Source organism: Gopherus evgoodei, chromosome 9 (assembly GCF_007399415.2).
Source record: "Gopherus evgoodei ecotype Sinaloan lineage chromosome 9, rGopEvg1_v1.p, whole genome shotgun sequence".
Lineage (NCBI taxonomy): Eukaryota > Metazoa > Chordata > Testudines > Testudinidae > Gopherus > Gopherus evgoodei.
The window spans coordinates 65,753,214-65,773,919 of record NC_044330.1 but is presented as its reverse complement, the minus strand read 5'-3'; the positions used below and the strand labels follow the sequence as shown (position 1 = coordinate 65,773,919).

General features: G+C 46.3%; 1 protein-coding gene and 1 long non-coding RNA gene across 3 annotated transcripts; one reads left to right on the top strand and one right to left on the bottom strand.

Moving 5' to 3' along the window:
• Window positions 1-945: 945 nt before the first annotated feature.
• RBMX2 (RNA binding motif protein X-linked 2) lies at window positions 946-18,851 on the bottom strand. Its single transcript, XM_030574530.1, has 7 exons — window positions 18,835-18,851; window positions 13,433-13,527; window positions 12,710-12,825; window positions 9,384-9,435; window positions 8,038-8,167; window positions 5,617-5,797; window positions 946-2,496 (listed from the first exon to the last, which is right to left on the bottom strand). Exons 2-7 carry the CDS (start codon window positions 13,435-13,437, stop codon window positions 2,033-2,035), a joined length of 948 nt encoding a protein of 315 aa, XP_030430390.1. The 5' UTR covers window positions 13,438-13,527; window positions 18,835-18,851; the 3' UTR covers window positions 946-2,032.
• LOC115657152 lies at window positions 13,548-19,792 on the top strand. 2 transcript variants are annotated; one of them, XR_004001893.1, is made up of 4 exons: window positions 13,548-13,855; window positions 15,350-15,424; window positions 18,836-18,935; window positions 19,774-19,792. It is a non-coding gene; the product is annotated as an uncharacterized LOC115657152 (long non-coding RNA). The 2 variants fall into 2 exon arrangements; XR_004001892.1 differs by lacking the exon at window positions 13,548-13,855 and having other exon boundaries at window positions 15,110-15,424.
• Window positions 19,793-20,706: the final 914 nt, after the last annotated feature.

Sequence of the window (20,706 nt, the reverse complement as noted above, 5' to 3'; positions counted from 1 at the left end):
TTTCCTCATTGGTCCTTCTGGTCAGGTGCCAACTTGGTTATTTGAACTGTTTAACCCCTTACAGGTAAAGCAGTCCAGCACAGCTGCCAAGGAGGGATTTTATGCTACTGCATACATAAAGGTTGCTACCTTTCCACCTATATTTATGACACTAGCAGACCCTAATAGGGTATCTATTGCCTCCAAAGGGGAAGTGAAGCTTAAGAAGCTCAGCATGGTACGAGCTTGGGTGAGGGGAAACTAAACCCACAAAAGGCAGCAGAGTCCATGAATATATTTGGATACCACTGAGTGGAGCTCAGGGAATGCACAATCCACTATAGATGGCATTGTGTGCTAGCACAGCTTGGAAAAGGTGGCCGTACTCGTTTACTTGGACCCTAGCATACAGGAACAGCTGGGTGATATTCTCTGGGCTGTGTTATAAAGTTGGCCAGACTGGATGGCCATAATGGTCCCTTCTGGCATCTAGACAATAGGACACTGCTCAGCAACAGGCTATGCAGACCATGGCAGGTTTTATCATGAGGCAGACTACATTTCTCTCCCTGCTCTCCAAGGAATACAAGCTGTATTAGCTGTATTAGACCTCTTTCCTGAAGGGTTTAAAGGTAGCGCTTAGACTGCTTTCAGACCCTTAAAATAAAAACATACAAAGTTAGAATAGTATCTTCCAGCAGGACTAGGACAGCACTTTATACAAACTGTCATAGTTACAGCGTGAGCTGCACCTCTGACCCCTCTCTGATCTCTGAAGACACCCTCCTGAAGTCACAGACGTTTATCTTCCTTGAGGTGGATTATGACAGTTCTCCCAATCCTAGGCCATGCCGGTGGTATACCACACTCTGCATCAACTGAGCTTAACCAGCAGGTCTCACTTGGCACCTGCAGTTCCTCCCTTTGAGAGCTTGTGACCAGCACAGAATACAGTGACCCAAAATATTCTCATTTTATATCAAAAGTATTGTTTAATCTTAACCGTAGAACAAAGCATAGACTTCTTTTTTTAAAACTATGCTACATACATGTCTATCTTACCTAGAGTCCTGGGCAGGCCCATACCATCTGTTCCCCAATCCTTGAGAGACAGTCTTTGTAAAACCAGCCAAAGTTTTTTATTCTCAATTCCGCAGACTGAGGCAGCCCTGCCCCTCTGACAGACTCAGCACAGGATTGGAGGTAGTCAGCCTCTTCTTAAATTAACCCCTTTTATTCATACAGCAAATCCCCTTACAGCAATCGGACACACATATAGAACAAAGTATTGATAAGTAGCCCCAGATTGGTCACATACTCTCTCTCTCTCAGGGATGATCTGAAGCAGGCTGTTTGGTCAAAGTAGTTTTATTATTCCTAGAATAGTAAAACAGCCATGGATCTGGAGGGAGGAAAGTAAGCATTAAATGACATTTAAAACAATAAGCTATCCTGACTCCACAATGCAACACTTGGAAATTCATGGCAGTAGCAAATGGCCATGTTAGAATTCCTCAGTTTACATAAATCCAGGTTATATGGACTACTGAAGACACATTCACCACTTGTGTCAGTCTAGGCAAGGAACCCTCACCAAGAGAACTGACGACACAGGTTATTTCCGAGAACTACAGGGGCCAGCAATGAAGTGGCCAGACAAAGCTCATTACCTGGGAGGCATCTCACTGTTATTAACAACACAGGGCATTTACTACAGATTGCAACTAGAGTGTGTGTCCTAGACCTCAGCCACTTCAACCAGCTAAGACAACAGCAGGAAGGTGTCTGGCTCTCTGGTCCTTGAGGAAGGACTGCAGGAACAAGGAGCAGAGATATAAAGCTGATGGAGGAAATACAGTGCTATTTCACTGCACTCACAGAGGCATAAATGCTTGGAGTTTAGTAGGAGAGAGTCTTCGAGGCAAGCTTAGAAATGGATTCAACAGATGGGATTTTCCTCCCCCTTCCAATTATTAGCTAGCCACCGTATTCCTCCACAGGGAGAACCAGTGGCCTGGAGCACTGCTCAGTCTGCAGCCATAGGACAGGCAGGTCAATAGCGGCTGGAGTCCCGAGAGCTAGACAGCTCTCGTTCCTTGGCATGCTGGTCCCTGGTGCTTCTCTCCCATTGCTCTCTTGATCTAGTGCTCCCTAGACATTCCTCTTGTCTGCTGCTGCGGCCTTCACCCTTTCTGTTCTTGTCTTCTGCCTTTTCCTCCTTCCAGGCACTGCTCAGACCCTTTTGCTCCTGGTGCCCCTTGTCCCCTCGTCTCTCCACAGCTCTATTGCGACACTGCTCTTGCTCAGGTTCCTCTTCCAGATAAGTCCTACTTGCATGCTTTCGCCCAGACCCATTCCGGGACTGCTGCCTTGGGTTAGCATATTGGTCATAAGCAGGGTCTTCCTTTTCCTTTTTAATCCAGGCTGTGGCACGCGGCTCTCCTGCAGGGAGGGCCCTCTTCACACCTTGCAAGCCCCTCCTCTTCTCCTTCTGCTCTCTTTTTCTCTTCTCTTTATCTGAAATACAGATTGATCCCTTTGAGAGACTCCAGCAAGCACTGCCTCAGCCTCAACCCCGTATGCTACAGCAGCTCCCCATGTTCCATTCACCCTAGAATGTTTTCCTTCCAACATTTCCAGCTCCTGACCACAAGAGGCTCCTAGCCTCCCATGCTGCCCTCACGCACCCTTCCCACCACTCCATGCTGTCAGCACCCCTAATCAGGAAGCTCTCCCCCCATTCCCTGATTTCACACTGCCCACTCCACCACACACACACACACACACACACACAAGCATCTCAGCTAAGCTGTGCAGGCACATTTTGATTTGACATGGTATCATCTGCTATATCAAGTATTTGAGTGAGTGATTATCGCAGTCCATCCTTAACATATTTGTACTGGTTTTCTTTAATAAGAAATAAGATATCCACCCAGTGGGTGTCTTTAAGACAGAGATGCTTGACTCCAAGGAGAAGGCTAGATTCCATGTTTAATTATGAGACATGGGCCAGCATACTATACAGCCTCCCCATCATGCATCCATAGCCAATCTCCCTGGTGTCAGTGGGCAGAGAGAGAGAGAGAGAATAGATCCATTAGGTAGTAACTATACTTTATGTATTCAGTTTTATTGCCACATTCAGCACCACTCAATGGGAAATCTGCTCCCTGTTACATCCAATGCTGTGCCTGCCCTGCAGTTCTCTTCCTTCGCCATCCTCTTCCTGACTCTCTTCTGTATTCCCTCTGGATTTCCTTCTTACAGACCTCCCTGTTCCATCCTCTAAAATGATTAGCAGTTATATAGTTAATGGTCACACTGAAGCATTAGTACTGGGCTTTAAAGCTGACATTTCAAAAGAGATTAATGGAGAGCCAAAGAGCTCACATTTAAGCCATTGTTTCAGGCTCTCTGCACACTCAGGCAGGAATATCAGCTAACTCAGTAAACATTTTTAAAGTTCCCTGAAACCATGAGGGCTTAAAAAAACAACAACCCTTGCCTTACTTTTTCAATATCATAGATTTTAAGGACAGAAGGGACTACTATGATCATCTAGTCTGACCAGCTGTATAACACAGGCCAGAGAGCCTCACCCAGTAAACTGTTTCAAGCCCATTACTTGTTTGAACAAGAGCATATTTTTAGAAAAGCATCGGGTCCTGATTTAAAGGCTTTCATAGATTCCAAGAGCAGAACTAACTACTGTGATCATGTCATCTGACTTCCTGTATAACACAGGCCACGGAACTTCCTTGAAAGGATTCCTGATTGAATCAGAGCATTAAAAACAAACAAAAACAAAACAAAACAAACAAACAAAAACCCATCCAGTCTTGAGTTAAGTTTCCAGTGATACAGAATCCATCACAATCTTTGGTCAATTGTTCCAATGGTTAATTACCCTCACTATTAAAAATTTATACCTTTATTTCCAATAGGAATTTGTCTAGCTTCAACTTTCAGCCACTGGATCTTGTTAGATCTTCATTTGCTACACTGAAGAGCCCATTATCAAATATTTCTTCCCCATGTAGGTACTTATAGACCATGGGTTCTCAAACTGGGGGTCAGGATCCCTCAGGGGGCCGCGAGGTTATTACATGGTGGGTCGTGAGCTGTCAGCCTCCACCCCAAACCCCGCCTTGCCTCCAGCATTTATAATGGTGTTAAATATATAAAAAAGTGTTTTTAATTTATAAGGAGGGCCACACTCAGAAGCTTACTATGTGAAAGGGATCACCAGTACAAAAGTCTGAGAACCACTGTTATAGACTAATCAAGTCACCCCTTAGCCTTCTCTCTGTTAAGCTAAATAGTTTGAGTTCCTTGAGTCTATCGCTATAAGGCATGTTTTCTAATTCATGGCTCTTCTCTGAACCCTCTCCAATTTATTAATATCCCTTTTGAATTGTGAGCACCAGAACTGGACACAGGATTCCAGCAGTGGTCACACTAGGGCCACACAGAGGTAAAATAACCTCTCTATTCCTGCCTGAGTATCCTGTTTATATATTTTATGATCGCATTAGCTTTTTAGACCACAGCATCACACTGGGAGGTCAAGTTCAACTGATTATCCATCATGCTCCCAAAATCTCTGTGGAGTCACTGCTTCACAGGATAGAGGCCCCTATTATGTAAATATGGCCTGCATGCTTTGTTCCTAGATATATACATTTAGATATATTAAAACTCATATTGTTTGCTTGTGCCGAGTTTACTAATCGATCCATATCACTGAATCAGTGACCTGTCCTCTTCATTATTTACCACTCCCCCAATTGTATCATCTGCAAACATTATCAGTGATGATTTGATATTTTCTTCCAAGTCATTGATAAAAAATGTTTTAGGGCCAAGAACCAATCCTTACAGGGCTTCTTAGAAACACACCTGCTCAATGATTATTCCTCATCTCCAAATACGTTTGGAGACCTATCAGTTAGCCATCTTTTAATCCATTTAATGCGTACCATGTTCATTTTATATCTATTTTTTTTAAATCAAAATGTCATGGTACCAAATCAAATGCCTTACAGAAGTCTATGCATATTACATGAACACTATTACCTTTATCAATCAAATTTATAATCTCATCAAAAACAGAGTAAAAATGATAGCTTCCTACCACTGGATATGGTTGTGCTGTCTTCTAACTTAAAGAAGTTTAGATTCTGCACAATCTGCTTGTGCCAGGCAACCCGTGTAAGGCCCATATGATATGTTGAAATGAGACAGGCAACTACTTCTAAGCTTTAAAATCAGGAAGCCAACCCCCTTCCCTCCAAACAAAGGGTAACCCCACCACTCTCAGGTGTAGCCCTGCAGCCAGCCAAGAGCTTCAGCTGAGAGAGCTCTGTGCATAAAGGATCTATCTGGTAAAGCAGAGCATGCAGGTCCTGGAAGTAAGAGGAGAGAGGGAGGGGGAAGAGATCCACAGCCAGCAGAATACAGGACAATGGATTCCCCTAGCAGGATGGCAAAGGATAACCTAGACACCAAGACTATGTATCCCCATACTGTTCCCATTGGCAGCTGCTTGTCTGTGCAGCTCGATGCCTTGCAGGATTGAGGAGTTCTAGCGTGGTGTGTTTCCAGGATTAGGATTCTGGTACGAACATGCTTTACCTGTATGCTTTTTCACTGGTACCTCACTGTCTTCTGAGGAAGAGTCAGATGAAGTAGGTGGAGGAGTTTTAGCCCCACAGCCTCTCTCACGTAGGACTTTTGTTACATCATCTATATCCTCAGAGTCCTTTGGAGGGCGATAGTTAGCGACATGATCCACCCGAATTGTCCTTCCTTTTATCTATACAAAGGAAAGGCTGGATCATTAGTAAAGCTGCCAATAAGCCCACAAGGCTACAGAAAGTACACAGCACACAGGCGAAAGGCACAGGACTTGGGCTCCAAGCCTGGGCTCAAGACCTCCTGCTTTCACAATGCATGACCAAGCTCTCTCTTTGTGATTACATTAGAGGGGGTTCTGTTACAAACCCCGGTCACAGAGAACATGCCCTGCCCCAGGACTCAAAGTAGAGCCATTCAGACACCAGAAGGCCAGATCAGTCCAGCCATAGTTTGAAACATCCCCTATCCAAGCAGGGGCAGCCATGAGCTCTCTCTGTCCCTGCACTCCTCTCTACCACAGCATTAGATGACTGTGGGAGACATGCCACCTTCCATGGCCTTCCACACTGGGTAAAATACTCCTATGTACCAAAAACATTATCACTAATACATTGGCAAAATAACGAGTGAGCCCTCAGCACTGTGAGTAAGAGGGCTTTGCGAAGAAGAGTACCCAGCCACAGCCCAAAAGCCAGGGGAACACTCCTGGGACAGTCACATCAGAGGGGTTTCCTGATGTGCTACCCAAGACGCTACCAAGAAGCATAAAATGGGGAGGCGAGTCCTAATCCCTGGAGTTGGAAGAGAACCAGTATATATGTTAGGGAGAAACAAGAAGCAAAGAAGGAGAATCTGCATGTTCCTAGCCCTCTAAAAGAGTCTGTAAGACTGACAGAACCACATGTCAGTTCCAAGGCCTAGGATATAGCAGTTTTTGTGAAGCAGGGTTGCAATGACACTCAGAGCAGGAATGGTGCTGGGATTGGAAAATGAGTAGCTCCATGACCAGAAAGAAAGAAACCCCATGACTCTCACTGGGACCAAGGCCAATAAAGTTGTATGAGGCAGTGGGTGCCAACAGGAGTCCAATGTGCCCATTGATAGAGGGGTGTTGGCTGCAGCTGGCTCACAAAAGCTTCAGAAACACTAGCAGACATAGAAAGGGCATAAGAAGGATGTTTATCAAGGAGATTGAGAGCTCCTCTGCTTAAGGACAGTCGCAGTGATCAGGGAACAGCAACATTAATGTAGTCAGAGCACTGAGCACTGTACTTCTGCTGATGGAACCAGCTGCTTGGAACTGTGGCCTGGGGAAGCTCCTGCTTCACTGTGATTTTTTGGAGGCACACTTTATTCCGCATGTTGGTAAGATGTTAGAAAGATCTTATCAGGTGTGAACAGCATTCTCCTTGGAGAGCAAAAAGATCTTTTGCTGAAGAGTTCAAGCCTAAAAATGGGTTAAATATGGAAGTGCTTTCTCTGCCAGAACTCTAGCACAAGGGTATCAAACACATTCAGGGGCGAGTGAAAGGTTCAAGAGCTAAGGGCACAAGGCCTGTTTTGCAGTATTGTCTGCCTGCAAAATGAGCCTCTTTAGTCAGTGAATATTGATGCGGCATTTAGAGACAAACTGATTCCTCCACTCCTGGCATTTCTCATGACCACTCTGCCATGACAGCTTTTTGTGAACAATTCTCCTCCAGTTATCTACACTATTGAGCACCCCTCCCCCCACCCTGCCTCTTTGGGACATTTCTCTCCTCACCCCCAGATCTGTTCCCTGTAACTTAGAAGCTACCACCTCCCTTGTGGGTCCCAGCAGCAGCGGTGAGGGAGCGGGGGGATGGGCAGAAAAGAAGCCACCTCTGACCCCAGTACTGGGAGGCTTCCATGTGGCAAGAAGGAGGAAGGAGCCCGCTTCCACAGCAGGAGCAGAGAGACTGGACAGGATCCTCCTTCAACGTCACATTGTGAGGCCAGCTGCACAAAGGGCTGATGCTAAGGTGGGGAGAGGCATAAGTGCCTGGGATCAGACACAGGCTCCCTTCACAATTCTATCGCTCCATCTCCTGCTCCATACCTGAGCTGCGCTAGGTGGGTAGCTGGAGACCAGATCCCTTTGCGAGTTACAGTAGATGCTGCACACTAGAGGAAAGGGCTCTGAAGGTTGGATCCAGCCCATGTGCCATACTAGACATCTCTGCTCTTGTAGCACTAATATACTGCTGTAATTCCCTCTGAAGACACAATGGGAGCCACAAATGCTTCTAACTGTGGACTCTTGGACATGGAAAGAATGGTGAACTGGAGCTCTGGGTGCCCTAATGTCATGGCAAATAACAGCCCTATACTAGCAGCCAATCTGGGCACAGACAGGACTTTATTTAAAGGCAGGTCTCTGTTCTTTGACATACCTACCTTGATCCCATTAAAATTGTCAACAGCAAGTATGGTGCTTCTCTGATCTTCGTAGCAAATAAAACAGAAACCTTTCGATTTTCCAGTCTTTTTATCTCGCACCAGATTAATGTTCACAATTTCTCCATATCTAGAAAGAAAAAAGTGTAGTCACAAATGCTTAGTCTTAGCACCAAAGGCGACGGAAATGACAAACCTAATAGGAAAAGTCACCAGCCCTCGAGATTCAGCCTGCAATCATATTGGGGGGAGGGGAGGGGTGTCTCTGAGAGACCCCGTGTCATGCAGTACAGTGATACCTCGCTTAACGTTGTTGTTATGTTCCTGAAAAATGTGACTTTAAGCAAAATGATGTTAAGCAAATCTAATTTTCCCATAAGAATTAATGTAAATGGGGGGTTAGGTTCCAGGGAAATTTTTTTCACCAGACAAAAAAACTATATTATATATACATACACACACACAGACAGTACAAATTTTAAACAAACAATTTAATACTGTTCACAGCAATGATGATTGTGAAGCTTGGTTGAGGTGGTGAAGTTAGAGGGTGGAAGAGGGTGGGATATTTCCTGGGAAATGCCTTACTGCTAAATGATGAACTAGCATTCAGCTGAGCCCTCAAGGATTAACAGGTTAATGTAGCCTCACACTCTACAAGGCAGCATAAATGGAAGGAGGGGAGACAGCACGGCAGACAGAGAGACACACCCTGTGTGGGGGAGAGAGATGCACATTACCCCTTTAAGTATGCTGACACCACTCTAAGCACACTACCTTTAAAAAGATCAAGAAGTTGTGACAGCAGTTGCAGCTACCAAGCTCTCCATCCTGAGCCCTGTTATGTCCCCACCCTGCTCTATATGGAGAAGGGGTAAGTGGGGGACAGGAGTAGGGGGGAGAGGGACACCCTGACATTAGCCCCCCTCTTACTCCCTCCCCTGCACAGCAAGGAGGCTCCCAGGAGCAGCTCCAAGGCAGATGGGGGAGGGCCAGCTGAACTACCGGCAACTGGTACCCTGCTGGGCAGCTGCTGCACAGAGAACTTAGGGGAGTGGAGAGCCGATAGGGGGGCTGCAAGTCTACCCTGGTTCCAAACCCCCACCAGCTAGCTGCAAGACGCTGCTCCTCCTGGACAAAGCAGGCAGCTGCCAAACAACAATATAAGGGAGCACTGCGCAACTTTAAACAAGCATGTTGTCCAATTGATCAGCAGTGTAACAACGAAACATTAACCGGGACAACTTTAAGTGAAAAGTTACTGTACCAAGTCATAACACCAACCATCTGGCCTCATGCTGTAACCCTGCTAAACTACTGAGAATGAAAAATGAAATTCCACTTACTGTGAAAACACGCAGATTATATCACCTTCTGTCAACTCATAGGGGAGACCTCCTGGGGAGAAAGAAACAGGTTATGCTGCTCAACTGAATAGGACCGCAGTACGGCCTTTCCTCCTGGCCTTGCGGATTACCATGCTGATCCCCTCAACCGAATATGCCCCTCCTCTGGTTCCCATACTCTAGGCAACAATTCATCAAATATTTAAGTCATTTGATTTAGTCAGAACAATTTCATAATACTGAAGAAGTTCTACAGAACTTTCTTAAATGCATAAAACAATCTTAATTTAGAATTCTTCTATTCCTTGTAACACTAAGGAATAGAAGAATTGTATTCTGCAGATTTCTTTAGGCATTAATCTTCACCACTCTAGATACATAGTTACAGCACTATCCTTGCAAGCTTTTGTTTCTTCAATAGCACCACAAGCAGTTAGGCAAATTATTTAGTGAATAATGTGACATTTCTTCCTCACAAGACCCCAGTAAAACTACTCATTGGGAATTTATCCACACAGTGTGTGAACTTCAGACATTTGAGTTACCTGAAGGCCAAGAGAGCCTAATGTTCCTTTTGAAAGGGACACTGACAGCCTGAATTGCTTTGAAACTAATTTAAAATACAGTACACCCAGGACTTTAGAAGCATCTACATGTTTTTGCTTTCCTCATCACGTTTAGGAGGATTTGATGGACCTTTCCTTCTGCCTTCCTACAACGTTCCTCTCTCCACACACCCTGCTTATAGCTTTATTGCTGCTGTTATAGCAGAGTGTGGGGCACAGAATGCATATAAGCAATGCCATTGTTCTAGCGTAGGAAAAAGACACTGCACTGCATGTTTAAGTGCCCTGAGAGGACAAGGATACAAAGGGAAAGAGTAGAGAACAAAACATAATAGTCAGTGGATCTGTGCTACTTTTAAACATGTTTTGGGAGGTATCCCTTCAGTGTGCTAGACTTCCAAGGGGTCCCACTCTTCCTCAAGGATAGGCCACATGGCCTCAACACCTCCCAGACTCAAACCTCTGGGCTCCAGCAGCCCTGTTTCCCTCCCCCTCTCCACCCTCTCCCCCCAAATGAGTGTTGCCCAGCAAATCCAACTGAAGCAGACTCTCGTTCAAGAGACTTTTCCCCTCTTCAGGGATCAATGCGTCTCAGGAAGAATTTGTAGTGACACTAGGCTACCTTTCAAAACAGAATAGAGTTTATTAGTCAACTGGAACACAGCATCAGGAAGTCTGTAGGTTAGCAAAGAGAAGCAAAGGTTATGACATGGTCCATACTGGCCAATGCCATGTTTCCCTTGAGCCATGCTGCTAGAAGTCATCTTGGTTTCCTTTCTCTGTCTATCCCTTTGTCTTAGGTCCAGGAGAGCCCGCTGTCTCTTTCTGAGCCCAGTACTTCTTACCACCTACTGTCACTTCCCCACATTGTCTTCCCAGTTAAGCTGGGAGCCTCCCACATTGATAGCTGTCAACTGTTCAGTAACTGGGGTTTCCATTGTCTCAGTCAATTGATATGAGTTGGTCCCAGCCAGTCCTGAACAACCCATTCATGACACCCCAGACAGTTACATGACAAAACACCTGAAGTCTCCTGCTCTTTCCACTCAGGGCATGCATCACTGAGGGCACGTCTTCATTACCAATTGTAAAGTGTGCTTTAACGTGGATGTGCAGTTGTGGCACCAGTGCTGGGAGACAGTGCTGTAAAAAAACCACCACCATGAGGGAAGCGCGGCTCTGAGCAGTGCTGGTGCACTGTCTATGCTGTCACTTTACAGCGCTGAAACTTGCATCACTCAAGGGGAGAAAGTTTCAGCGCTGTAAAGTGGCAGCGCAGACAAGGCCTGAGAGAAGAGGGAAACTAAGAGGCATATTAGAATCATAAAAATATTATCAACATTCCTACACTGGTCACAGTACAAACATATTTTCCATTGAAAGTGTTATTTTCATTATTAATAGTAATAATATTTGTATTATAGCAGTGTGTAAGGATTCCAGTCATAGACCAGGACCCCACTGTGACAGGTACTCTACAGACACAGGACAAAAAAGACAGTCACTGTCCCCAGTTTAACACAAGACAAGAGACAACAGATGGACGCAATAAACGGATGGGGGAGAACTAGATAACAACTAAACTTCTTTGGAAAATTATTCATAAGTGAGACCTGGGAGTTAAACTGAAAGTGACTTTATAACCTTACCCACAGAGCTAGTTACACTGAAACCTTTAACAATCCATTCAACTACTGGGCATGACGTTAGCAGAGAGATGATGGGGTGTACAGTGCTAATGAGGGTAGTAAAATAATTTGCCAGCCAGAAGAAGGGTATTTGGACTGAAGCACTCAGGGTATGTGTGGAGGATGCACAGGCTAGTTAAGCAGCTGGGACTGTCGTTGCTTAAGGGACTTGTATACTCATCTTCAGTTATGCAGAGTGCAGTTTACAGATAAGTTAGAGTTGTGGATGTTCAGTTTAAGTCAATGGGAGCCACAGGTGCGCCCACTCTGAAAAATCAGGGCCTTGGGGTATGTGTCCTCACTGTCCTAAGAGTTAACAATGCGTAGAGAGGTATCTGCAGGACATACAGGTAGCTGAGCGGAAGTTCCTCTTGTGGAAAGCAAGTATTAAGGAAGCCAAGCTGTCTGCATGACACAGATTGACAGATGTGCAGACAGTTGGAGGTTATTACACTTTCTGAGGGAGCAGAAAGAACATCCTGCAGCAGAGACTGGCTATACTGCAAAAAGAACAGAATGGGGAAATGCTACTTTATCTCAAATAGAAAAAAACAAACTCAATAACAGCCTTTTACTAACCAATGCATGCTGAATGGATGAAGAAAAAACAGTGTCAGTTAACAACATGTTGATAAGAGAAGTGGTTCAAGATCAGGAATCCAGAGCTAGAAGAAGAGAAGAGATTACACTTTCACAGCAGCAGGGGAACATGTCCATCATGACAGCATGTCCAAATTTGAAGTCCATAACCTGAACCTGGGAGAGCTAGGAAAGAGTCTGGAAGTCTTGGGAAAGACAGAAATCCTACAGCTCCTTATTCCTGATCCTCTTTGGGCCAAAAGCATATCAAGATTGCATGATCTATCCCCTGAGCAACTTATCAGAGAGGAAGACCCTGTGAGTCCTTGCACCCACACTTCTCTCAGTGCCTCTCAACATAGACTGACATTGTTACAACACAAAGCAACAGTGAAATAGACTTCACTTGGTGCTCAGCCTCCAGAGCTGACTCACGGGTCATGATACAGGACCTTGGGGAACTAGCACCAAAATTGCTGTACCAAGCACATACCCACGAAGATCCAGGCGCTATCACTGTACTCTGCATGCCATGACACCTTCTCCTGTACGCCTAGCTCAGCCTCCCGTTGGTTCAGCTCATTGATCAGTTTCACCTTCGTCAGGGGGCTGCAGGACAAAGGCCAAACAGTTACCAAGGTATGGACATCTCCCTGTCTAGTGCCTCCCTACAAACACAGCCCTTTCACGCCCTCATACAGCCCACCCACAAACACTCCCTGTATCCCCTCTGCAGCTCCCTGCCCCCCACATATCCCCATGCAGCCAACCCCAAACAGCCCCCATACCCCCTATGCAGCCTCCTGCCTCTCCCCACAAACAGCCCCCATATCCCCTATGCAGCTCCCTGCACCCAGATATCCCCATGCAGCCCCCACAAGCAGCCCCAGTACCCCGACGCAGCCTCCCACCCCCACATACCCCAAACAGCCCCCCTGCACCCCCGATGCAGCCTCGCACCCCCACATACCCCACACAAACAGCCCCCCTGCACCCCCGACGCAGCCTCCCACCCCCACATACCCCACACAAACAGCCCCCCTGCACCCCCACATACCCCACACAAACAGCCCCCTGCACCCCCGACGCAGCCTCGCACACCCGCATACCCCACACAAACAGCCCCCCTGCACCCTCACATACCCCACACAAACAGCCCCCTGCACCCCCGACGCAGCTCCCGGCCCCACCGGGAGAACGGCCCCCCCAAACCTACTTCATCGTGACAACGACAAGGCTCCAAGCTCTCGCGCACGCGCACTTCTCGAGGCGCCCGCCCGGAACGTAAGACAGCGCGACCCGAGTCCCCGCGCTAAGCCCCGCCCCTGGGCCGAGCTGCTCGCTCCCTCCTTCGTCGCCGCTGGCGGGGTGGGGGAGGGGAGCTGCTGGAGTTGCAGGGGGCGGTTGACCCGGAGCCTGGCCAGGCTCTTCAGCGCGTTGGGGCCGCTGCGTCCCCAGGGGCCGCCCAGGGCCGGTCACCGCCGCCCAGAGATCATGGCGCCGACAAGGGCTGAGCGCGCAGCGCGTCCCGCTGGGCCATGTCTCATGGCACAAGGAAGCGGCGCTGTCCGAAGCTTGCGCCGCAGGGGGCCCACAGGGCTGTGCCCCGGGAGGGGAGCGAGCGGATTGCGGGCGCTGGGTATCGAGAGGGTGTGGGGGGATGGTGGGTGTCTGGCTGGGAGGCAGGCGGCTCGGGGGGGTCCTGGGGGAGGCAGAGGCGATGGTGCTGGGTGCCTGTGGGAAGTGGGGAGTCAGTGGTACCCCTGCTTCACTCTCACTCCTACACACCCTTGTGGGTACTGGGTGCCCAGCCACAGGGGCACAACTAGAATTTTCCTAAGGAGGGGCTGAGAGGCCTGGATTCCCCCCCACCCTTTGCATTGCCATGACTGACCTTCCCCCTCCTCTCTCCTTCCCTCCCACCAGAGAAACCAGCCTAGTGAGACCTTGTCCCCCATCCTCTCTCCTCCCACCAGAGACCCAAACTAGCTGAGATCTCTCCCCTCCAATCATAAAGACGGGGACCAGCCAGAAACTCCCTCTCCCTCCCCCTCCCCCTTGTATTATTTTAGATCAGTGGTTCTCAACCAGGGATATGCGTTCCCCTGGAAATACACAGGGTTTTCTAGGGGGTACATCAACTCATCTAGATCAGTGTTTCTCCGCCTGGGGGTTATGACTCCCAGGGGGGTTGCAGGATGGGTTTAGGGATGATGCAACTGGAGGGCTGGAGTTAGGGGGTGGCAAGTAGAGCAATTGTCCCAGTCTCCACGCAAAGCTCAATTACATGCTTCAAGCCCTGGTCAGCAGGGCTTGGGTTTCTGACTCCTGAAAGGGGTACAGTAATCAGGAAAGACTGAGAACCCCTTAGATGGAATATATAGGCCCAGAGAGTCAGAGGTGTTGACATGACCTGTCATTGTCCAACATTAAGCAGTGTTAAACACGGTTTGGGGTTTGATATACAGAGACATCAACCTGTGTATGGGCAAACATGCTATTAAACAGCCTTGTATCCTTTTATTAAAGATCCAGAAAAGGAAAAACAGTTAAAGTATTTGAAATGTAAAATATCAAGGCTTTCATTTTAACATTGGTCCCATTCCTTTTCCCTATAGCTGGAGAGAGTTTTTAGCAGGAATCCCCTGCCCCCCTTGTTTGACAGTCTCTTAGGGCAGGGGTCCCCAACGCGGTGCCTGCGGAGGCATCTAAATGTGCCTGCGTCCTGGCCAGCAGTGGAGCATCTGCTGAAATGCCACCGAATTTTTGCGGCATTTAGGCGGCAACACCTCTTGATGACGTCACTTGTCCGGAAAGTGGCGTCATTGAGAGGCATCACTGCTGAAACGCCGGCGAAATTCAGCGGCAACGCCTCTCGACGATGCTACTTGCCGCCAACAAGCGACGTCACTGAGAGGCGTTGCCGCCGAAACGCTGCTGAAATTCGGCGGCGTTTCGGCTGATGCTCCACTGCTGCCACGGTCCTTCGTCTGGCAGCTGCCAGACGAAAAGGTTGGGGACCACTGTCTTACGGGTTTTGAAGAAGACAGTTACTCTCCTTTTTGGGGAAAAGAGGTTAGGTAGAGATGGACTGGGGTTGTTGATACTGTTAAAATTTGATCCCATTTCCTAGAAGAAAAAACAGGACAAACATACAAAAGCAGAGAGAAAAGGACAGCAAAGATACACAATGCAGCTTCTGCCTCTGGTATTGACTCTCACTTATAACCTCATTTCTTGAAAAACACAGGCCCAGCACCTGGTTTGATCAGCTACTCCAAGACCTGGCAAACTTGTAACAGCATTGGACTGTTTAGGACATTGCTTTTAGCTTCCTCTTCCCGGTCACAGGCTCACAGTAGTGTTGTAATATATACAGTTTTGGCTTGGCCAGACTCTTATTAGACAGAAGGAAAAAAAGAGGGATAGGAAAGAAAAGAAATAAAGTAGGGAAGGAAAAGGACACATTGTGGGGCAGAAAAACAAAGTCTTACAACCCAGCCAGAGCCACTGGATGTGGTGATGTCATCTGGGTCTTGCTGGCCTGATCTGATCAGGACATCAGGATTGGTATAAAGGTCTGGCATCTTAGAAGATGGTGAGGGTGGCAGCTGGGCTGGTGAAGTTCACTCCAGTAGCCAATTTTTCTCCCTCAAAGTCTCTTTAAGGATCCCAGAAGGGAGTGATTGATGGAATAGCCTGTCCTTTGTTTTGTCCACCAAGTAGGCCTAATCTCTTATGCAACAGTTTTAGTGCATTGATTTTTGGTGTCTTGCAAGTTGCTGTTCTTGTTTACTAGGCATGATCTTAACACAGTCTGAGTTATAACAACAGGCCTTTTTGTTTGGATTAGTTAAGTCTTGCTGTCTGTCCTTTGCATGTTTTCCGATCAACAGTTGTTATAGGTTATTGTGATATTTTATAAACTTACTCACTTCTTACATTTGGACTCATAATTAGGGTAAATTTGTAGGTCCAGTTATCACACCTCCCACTGGTGAGACCCAAACCAGCTTCTCCCTCCCCTCCTCACCCCACCAAAGAAACCGGGACCAACCAGGCCCTGCCCTCCCCTCTCTGTCAGAGGGGCAGGGGAGTCTGGGACCCCTGGTTCTTCTGCCAAGTTGCCCTATCCCATACTTGCCAAGCCCAGTGTGACCATTGCAGCCGAAGGCTCCAACATTTGCTCTGCTGCTTCCCAACATCAAAAGTAATAGGCTAGGCTGTGGCTGCCCCATGCCGCTGCCTACAGCTGTACGAATGACTGCACCAACCATCCTCTCCCTCCCTCTAACCCCAGTGCCTCCTAACTCCAGGCAAGGCTGGCTGTCAGGAACTGAAGCTGGGACAAAAGCAAAAGTCTCCAGAATATTGACAGATTTATTGAAAAGTTGCAGTTTAGCAACTTCTTGTAGTAAAGATTGAAAAATCTTCATGAGACCTAAAAAGTTGCTTGATTTAGTGACAAATTCGCTAAATTGGGAACGCTGCCCCAGGCCAGACAAAGGCCTGTTTTCTGTGCATGATACTGTGTTTGCCTGCTGGGGAGACCTTCCTGTGATGAACAGACATAACTCAGGTAATGATCTCTTTCTGTGTACCCCACACAGGACACTAGGTGCTGAGACTCTGCACAAGAGCTTCTTGGCCCCCTTGCTCCACAGGCATCCTCTCTCTCTGAATAGCCAACCAGAGCATCAATATTCCAGGCCCCATGGCCCCAGATACCCTCTCACCACACAGCTACTTTGCTCTAGTTTCCTTGGCTTGTTAATTAGCAGCACTACAAAAACATGGCAGTGGCTGTTCAGTGAAGCGCTCCCTGTGAACCCATGTAGGCCCTATTGGTGCATTTGTCTGGTTGGTGTAGCACAGGGGTCGGCAACCTTTCAGAAGTGGTGTGCCAAGTCTTCCTTTATTCACTCTAATTTAAGGTTTCATGTGCCAGTAATACATTTTAACGTTTTTAGAAGGTCTCTTTCTATAAGTCTATAAGATATAACTAAACTATTGTTGTATGTAAAGTAAATAAGGCTTCTAAAATGTGTAAGAAGCTCCATTTAAAATTAAATTAAAATGCAGAACCACCCTGACTGGTGGCCAGGACCCAGGCAGTGAGAGTGCCACTGAAAATCAGCTTGCATGCCGCCTTCGGCACCCATGCCATAGGTTGCCTACCCCTGGTGTAGCATATCAGGATTTGGACACCCAGTTCTCATTAGATGTAATTGGATTAGGGCAGCTTTGAAAATCACCTTGAATATCTAAGATCCCCCAGTTAATATTGAGCACTGGATTCTTCATTGCTGACATGCCAGGACAGGTTGTAAGATGGGATGATGGTGATGCATTTAGATAATGGATGTAGATGACAGCAGCAGCACTGAAAATCAGACTGGAAAAAAAAAAAAAGATTTTGAGGCCAGAGACTTATTCCTTAGATTCATTATTTTTAGCAGGTGATGATCTCATCATTGCTGTGTTTGAGTCACCAAGCTGTGAATAATGTGACTGACAACAGACCAGGGAGCTGCAGCAGGGCCCCTGTCCTTGTCTCCTAGCACTGGTAGCCCTAGACATTGAGATTCCGATGCTACTTGGATTGCTCAGTCTGCTTGTTTGCTTGACCTCCCCAGAACACTCCTCCACACCACAACTGATTTAGCAGCCGGGACTAGCTCCAGGCTCAACCCGAAAGCAATAGCTTCCTTTCTACAGTGTGCAGGACTAGGGGCTTAGGCATTTTTGGTCACTAGACTGTCCTTTTCCAGGGGGACAAGGTGGGTGAGGTAATATCTTTTATGGGACCAACTTCTGTTGGTGTGAGAGACTTTTGAACTACACAGAGCTTTTCCTCAGATCCAGAGGAAGAGCTCTGTGTAATTCAAAAGTTTGTCTCTCTTTCCAACAGAAGTTGTTACAATAAAAGAGATTACCTAATTCCCCCACCTCCTATCTCTCTAGTATCCTGGGACTGACACAGCTACAACACTTTTCCAGAGAAGTAGGAAATATCTTAATTCAGATTATTATAGCATTGTTCAATTGGAAAGGATGTCCCCCATATGCTTTAGAGAAAAGAATAAATCACCCCTCCACAGAAACACATGGGACACCTGGAACATGGACAGCTGTGCAGCAGCAATAATACAGGATAGGAAGTAAAGAAGAACCTTGTTTTTATCTAAAACTGCAAAGGGAACATTAGTTAAATTCATAGATTCCAAGGCCAGAAGGAACCATTGGGATTATCTAGTCTGACCACCAATGCAGGCCAGATAACTTCCCCCACAATAGTTCCTAGAGCAGATCTTTTAGAAAAACATCCAATCTGGACTGTAAATTGTCAGTGATGGAAAATCCACCATGGCCATTGTTAAATTGTTCCAATGGTTAATTACCACTTGTGATAAATGAAGGGGAACGGGTAGCTCCCTTTTATGGACCCAGCCAGCCAGTTAGCTATAAAATCCCTCATAGTAACTATTCTCTACTTGCTTTACCTGTAAAGGGTTAAAAGGAAGTGAGTGGGCACCTGGCCAAAAGAGCCAATGGGAAGGCTGGAACGTTTTAAAATTAAAACAAGACTCCCGTTTTGTCTATCTGTTGTTGTTCTTAGGGAGAAGCAGACAGGGAGCAGCAGTGCTGTAAGAAGCTTTGGGCCAGGTATGAAAAATCAGCATCATACCTAGAAACTACTCATCTAAAACCCCAGATATGTAAGTAGATTAGGAAATGTCTAAAAAGATATTAGGTTTATCCCTTTTATTTTTTGTGGCATGTGTATTCCTCTGTGCTAACCCCAGGTGATTTTGTTTTGCTTGTAACCTTTAAGCTGGACCTCAAGAGCTATTTTTAATGCTTAATTCTTGTATTTGCTCTTTTTAAATCTAGCAGTAGCCTTAGTTTTCAGATGTATTTTTTTTAATAAACTTTACCTTTTTTAAGAACAGGACTGGAGTTCTGTATCTTAAAAGGTGTGTGTGAGTGTGTGTTTTTTGGTTTTTTTAATTAGCTGGTGGCAACAGTTGATTTTTTTTTTATTTTTCTTTCTCAGCTCTTCCCGGGGTGGGGGTGTGTGAAAGGGCTTAAGGGTACTCCACAGGAAGGAATTCCCAAGTGCACCTTCCTGGGTCCTCAAAGGGTTTTTGCACTTGGGTGGTGGCAGCATCTACCCATCCAAGGTCAGAGAAAAGCTGTAATCTTGGGAGTTTAATACAAGTCTGGAGTGGCCAGTATTAATTTTTAAAGTCCTTGCAGGCTCCCACCTTCTGCACTTGAAGTGCCAGAGTGGGGAATCAGCCTTAACACTACTGTTAAAAAGTTATACCTTATTTCCAATCTGAAGGTCTAGTTTTAACTTCCAGCCATTGGATCATGTTATACCTTTTTCTGCTAGACTGAAGATCCTATTATTAAAGGTTTGTTCCCCATGTAGGTATTAATAGACTGTAATGCAGTCACCCTTTAACTGTCTCTTTGTTAGTCTCAAAGAGCTCAATATATTTAATTTATCACTGTCAGGCATGTTTTCTAATCCTTTAATCATTCTTGTAGCTCTTCTCTGAACCCTCTGCAATTTATCAAGATCCTTCTTGAATTGTGGATGCCAGAAATGGACACAGTATTTCAGCAGCTATAACACCAAATAACCTCTCTACCCCTACTCAAGATCATCCTGTTTATGCATCCAAGAATTGCATTATTCCTTTTGATCACGGCCTCACACTGGGAGCTCATGTTCAGATGATTATCTACTCCCCAAAAAGCTTTTTCAGAGTCAGTGCTTTCCAGAATAGAGTTCCCCATTCTGTAAATATAGCCTACATTTTTTGTTCCTACATGTATATGTTTACATTTAGCTGTATTAAAATGCGTATTGTTTGCTTGTGCCCATTTACCCAGCTGTCTAGATCAGTGATCTGTCCTCATTATTTATCACTCCCCTAATTTTTATGTCATCTTCAAACTTTATCAGTGATGATTTTATGTTTTGTTCTAGGTCACTGATTATGTCAAATATGATAGGGCCAAGAACAGATTCCTGCAGGACCCCATTAGAAACATACCCACTGGATGAGTCCCTATTTCCAGTTTCCATTTTGAAACCTATCAGAGTTAGCTAGTTTTTAATCCATTGAATGTGTGCCACATTATTTTTATATCTGTGATGGTCTGGTCAGTGAGAGGTGTAAATCCATACCAGTGAGGGGCTGTGTCACCACCTGTCCTGTAACACTGGGTTCCTCACTGCTTTGCTGCTGTAGCTTCCAACCTGGGCTGCTCCCACACAGCCTACAACCATGCAGATCACACCCTGAGTGCTGTGTGTAGCTATAGCCTTGATCCCGCAGCTTGCCAGCAACACACCAATCAATCACACAGCTTTGTTTACAACTAGCAAGATGACCCCAACACACTCCCAGTCCTGAAGTTCTCAGAAACTGTGCACTGAAGTGTCCAGCCCTCTCCTGGACAGCTCAGAGAAAT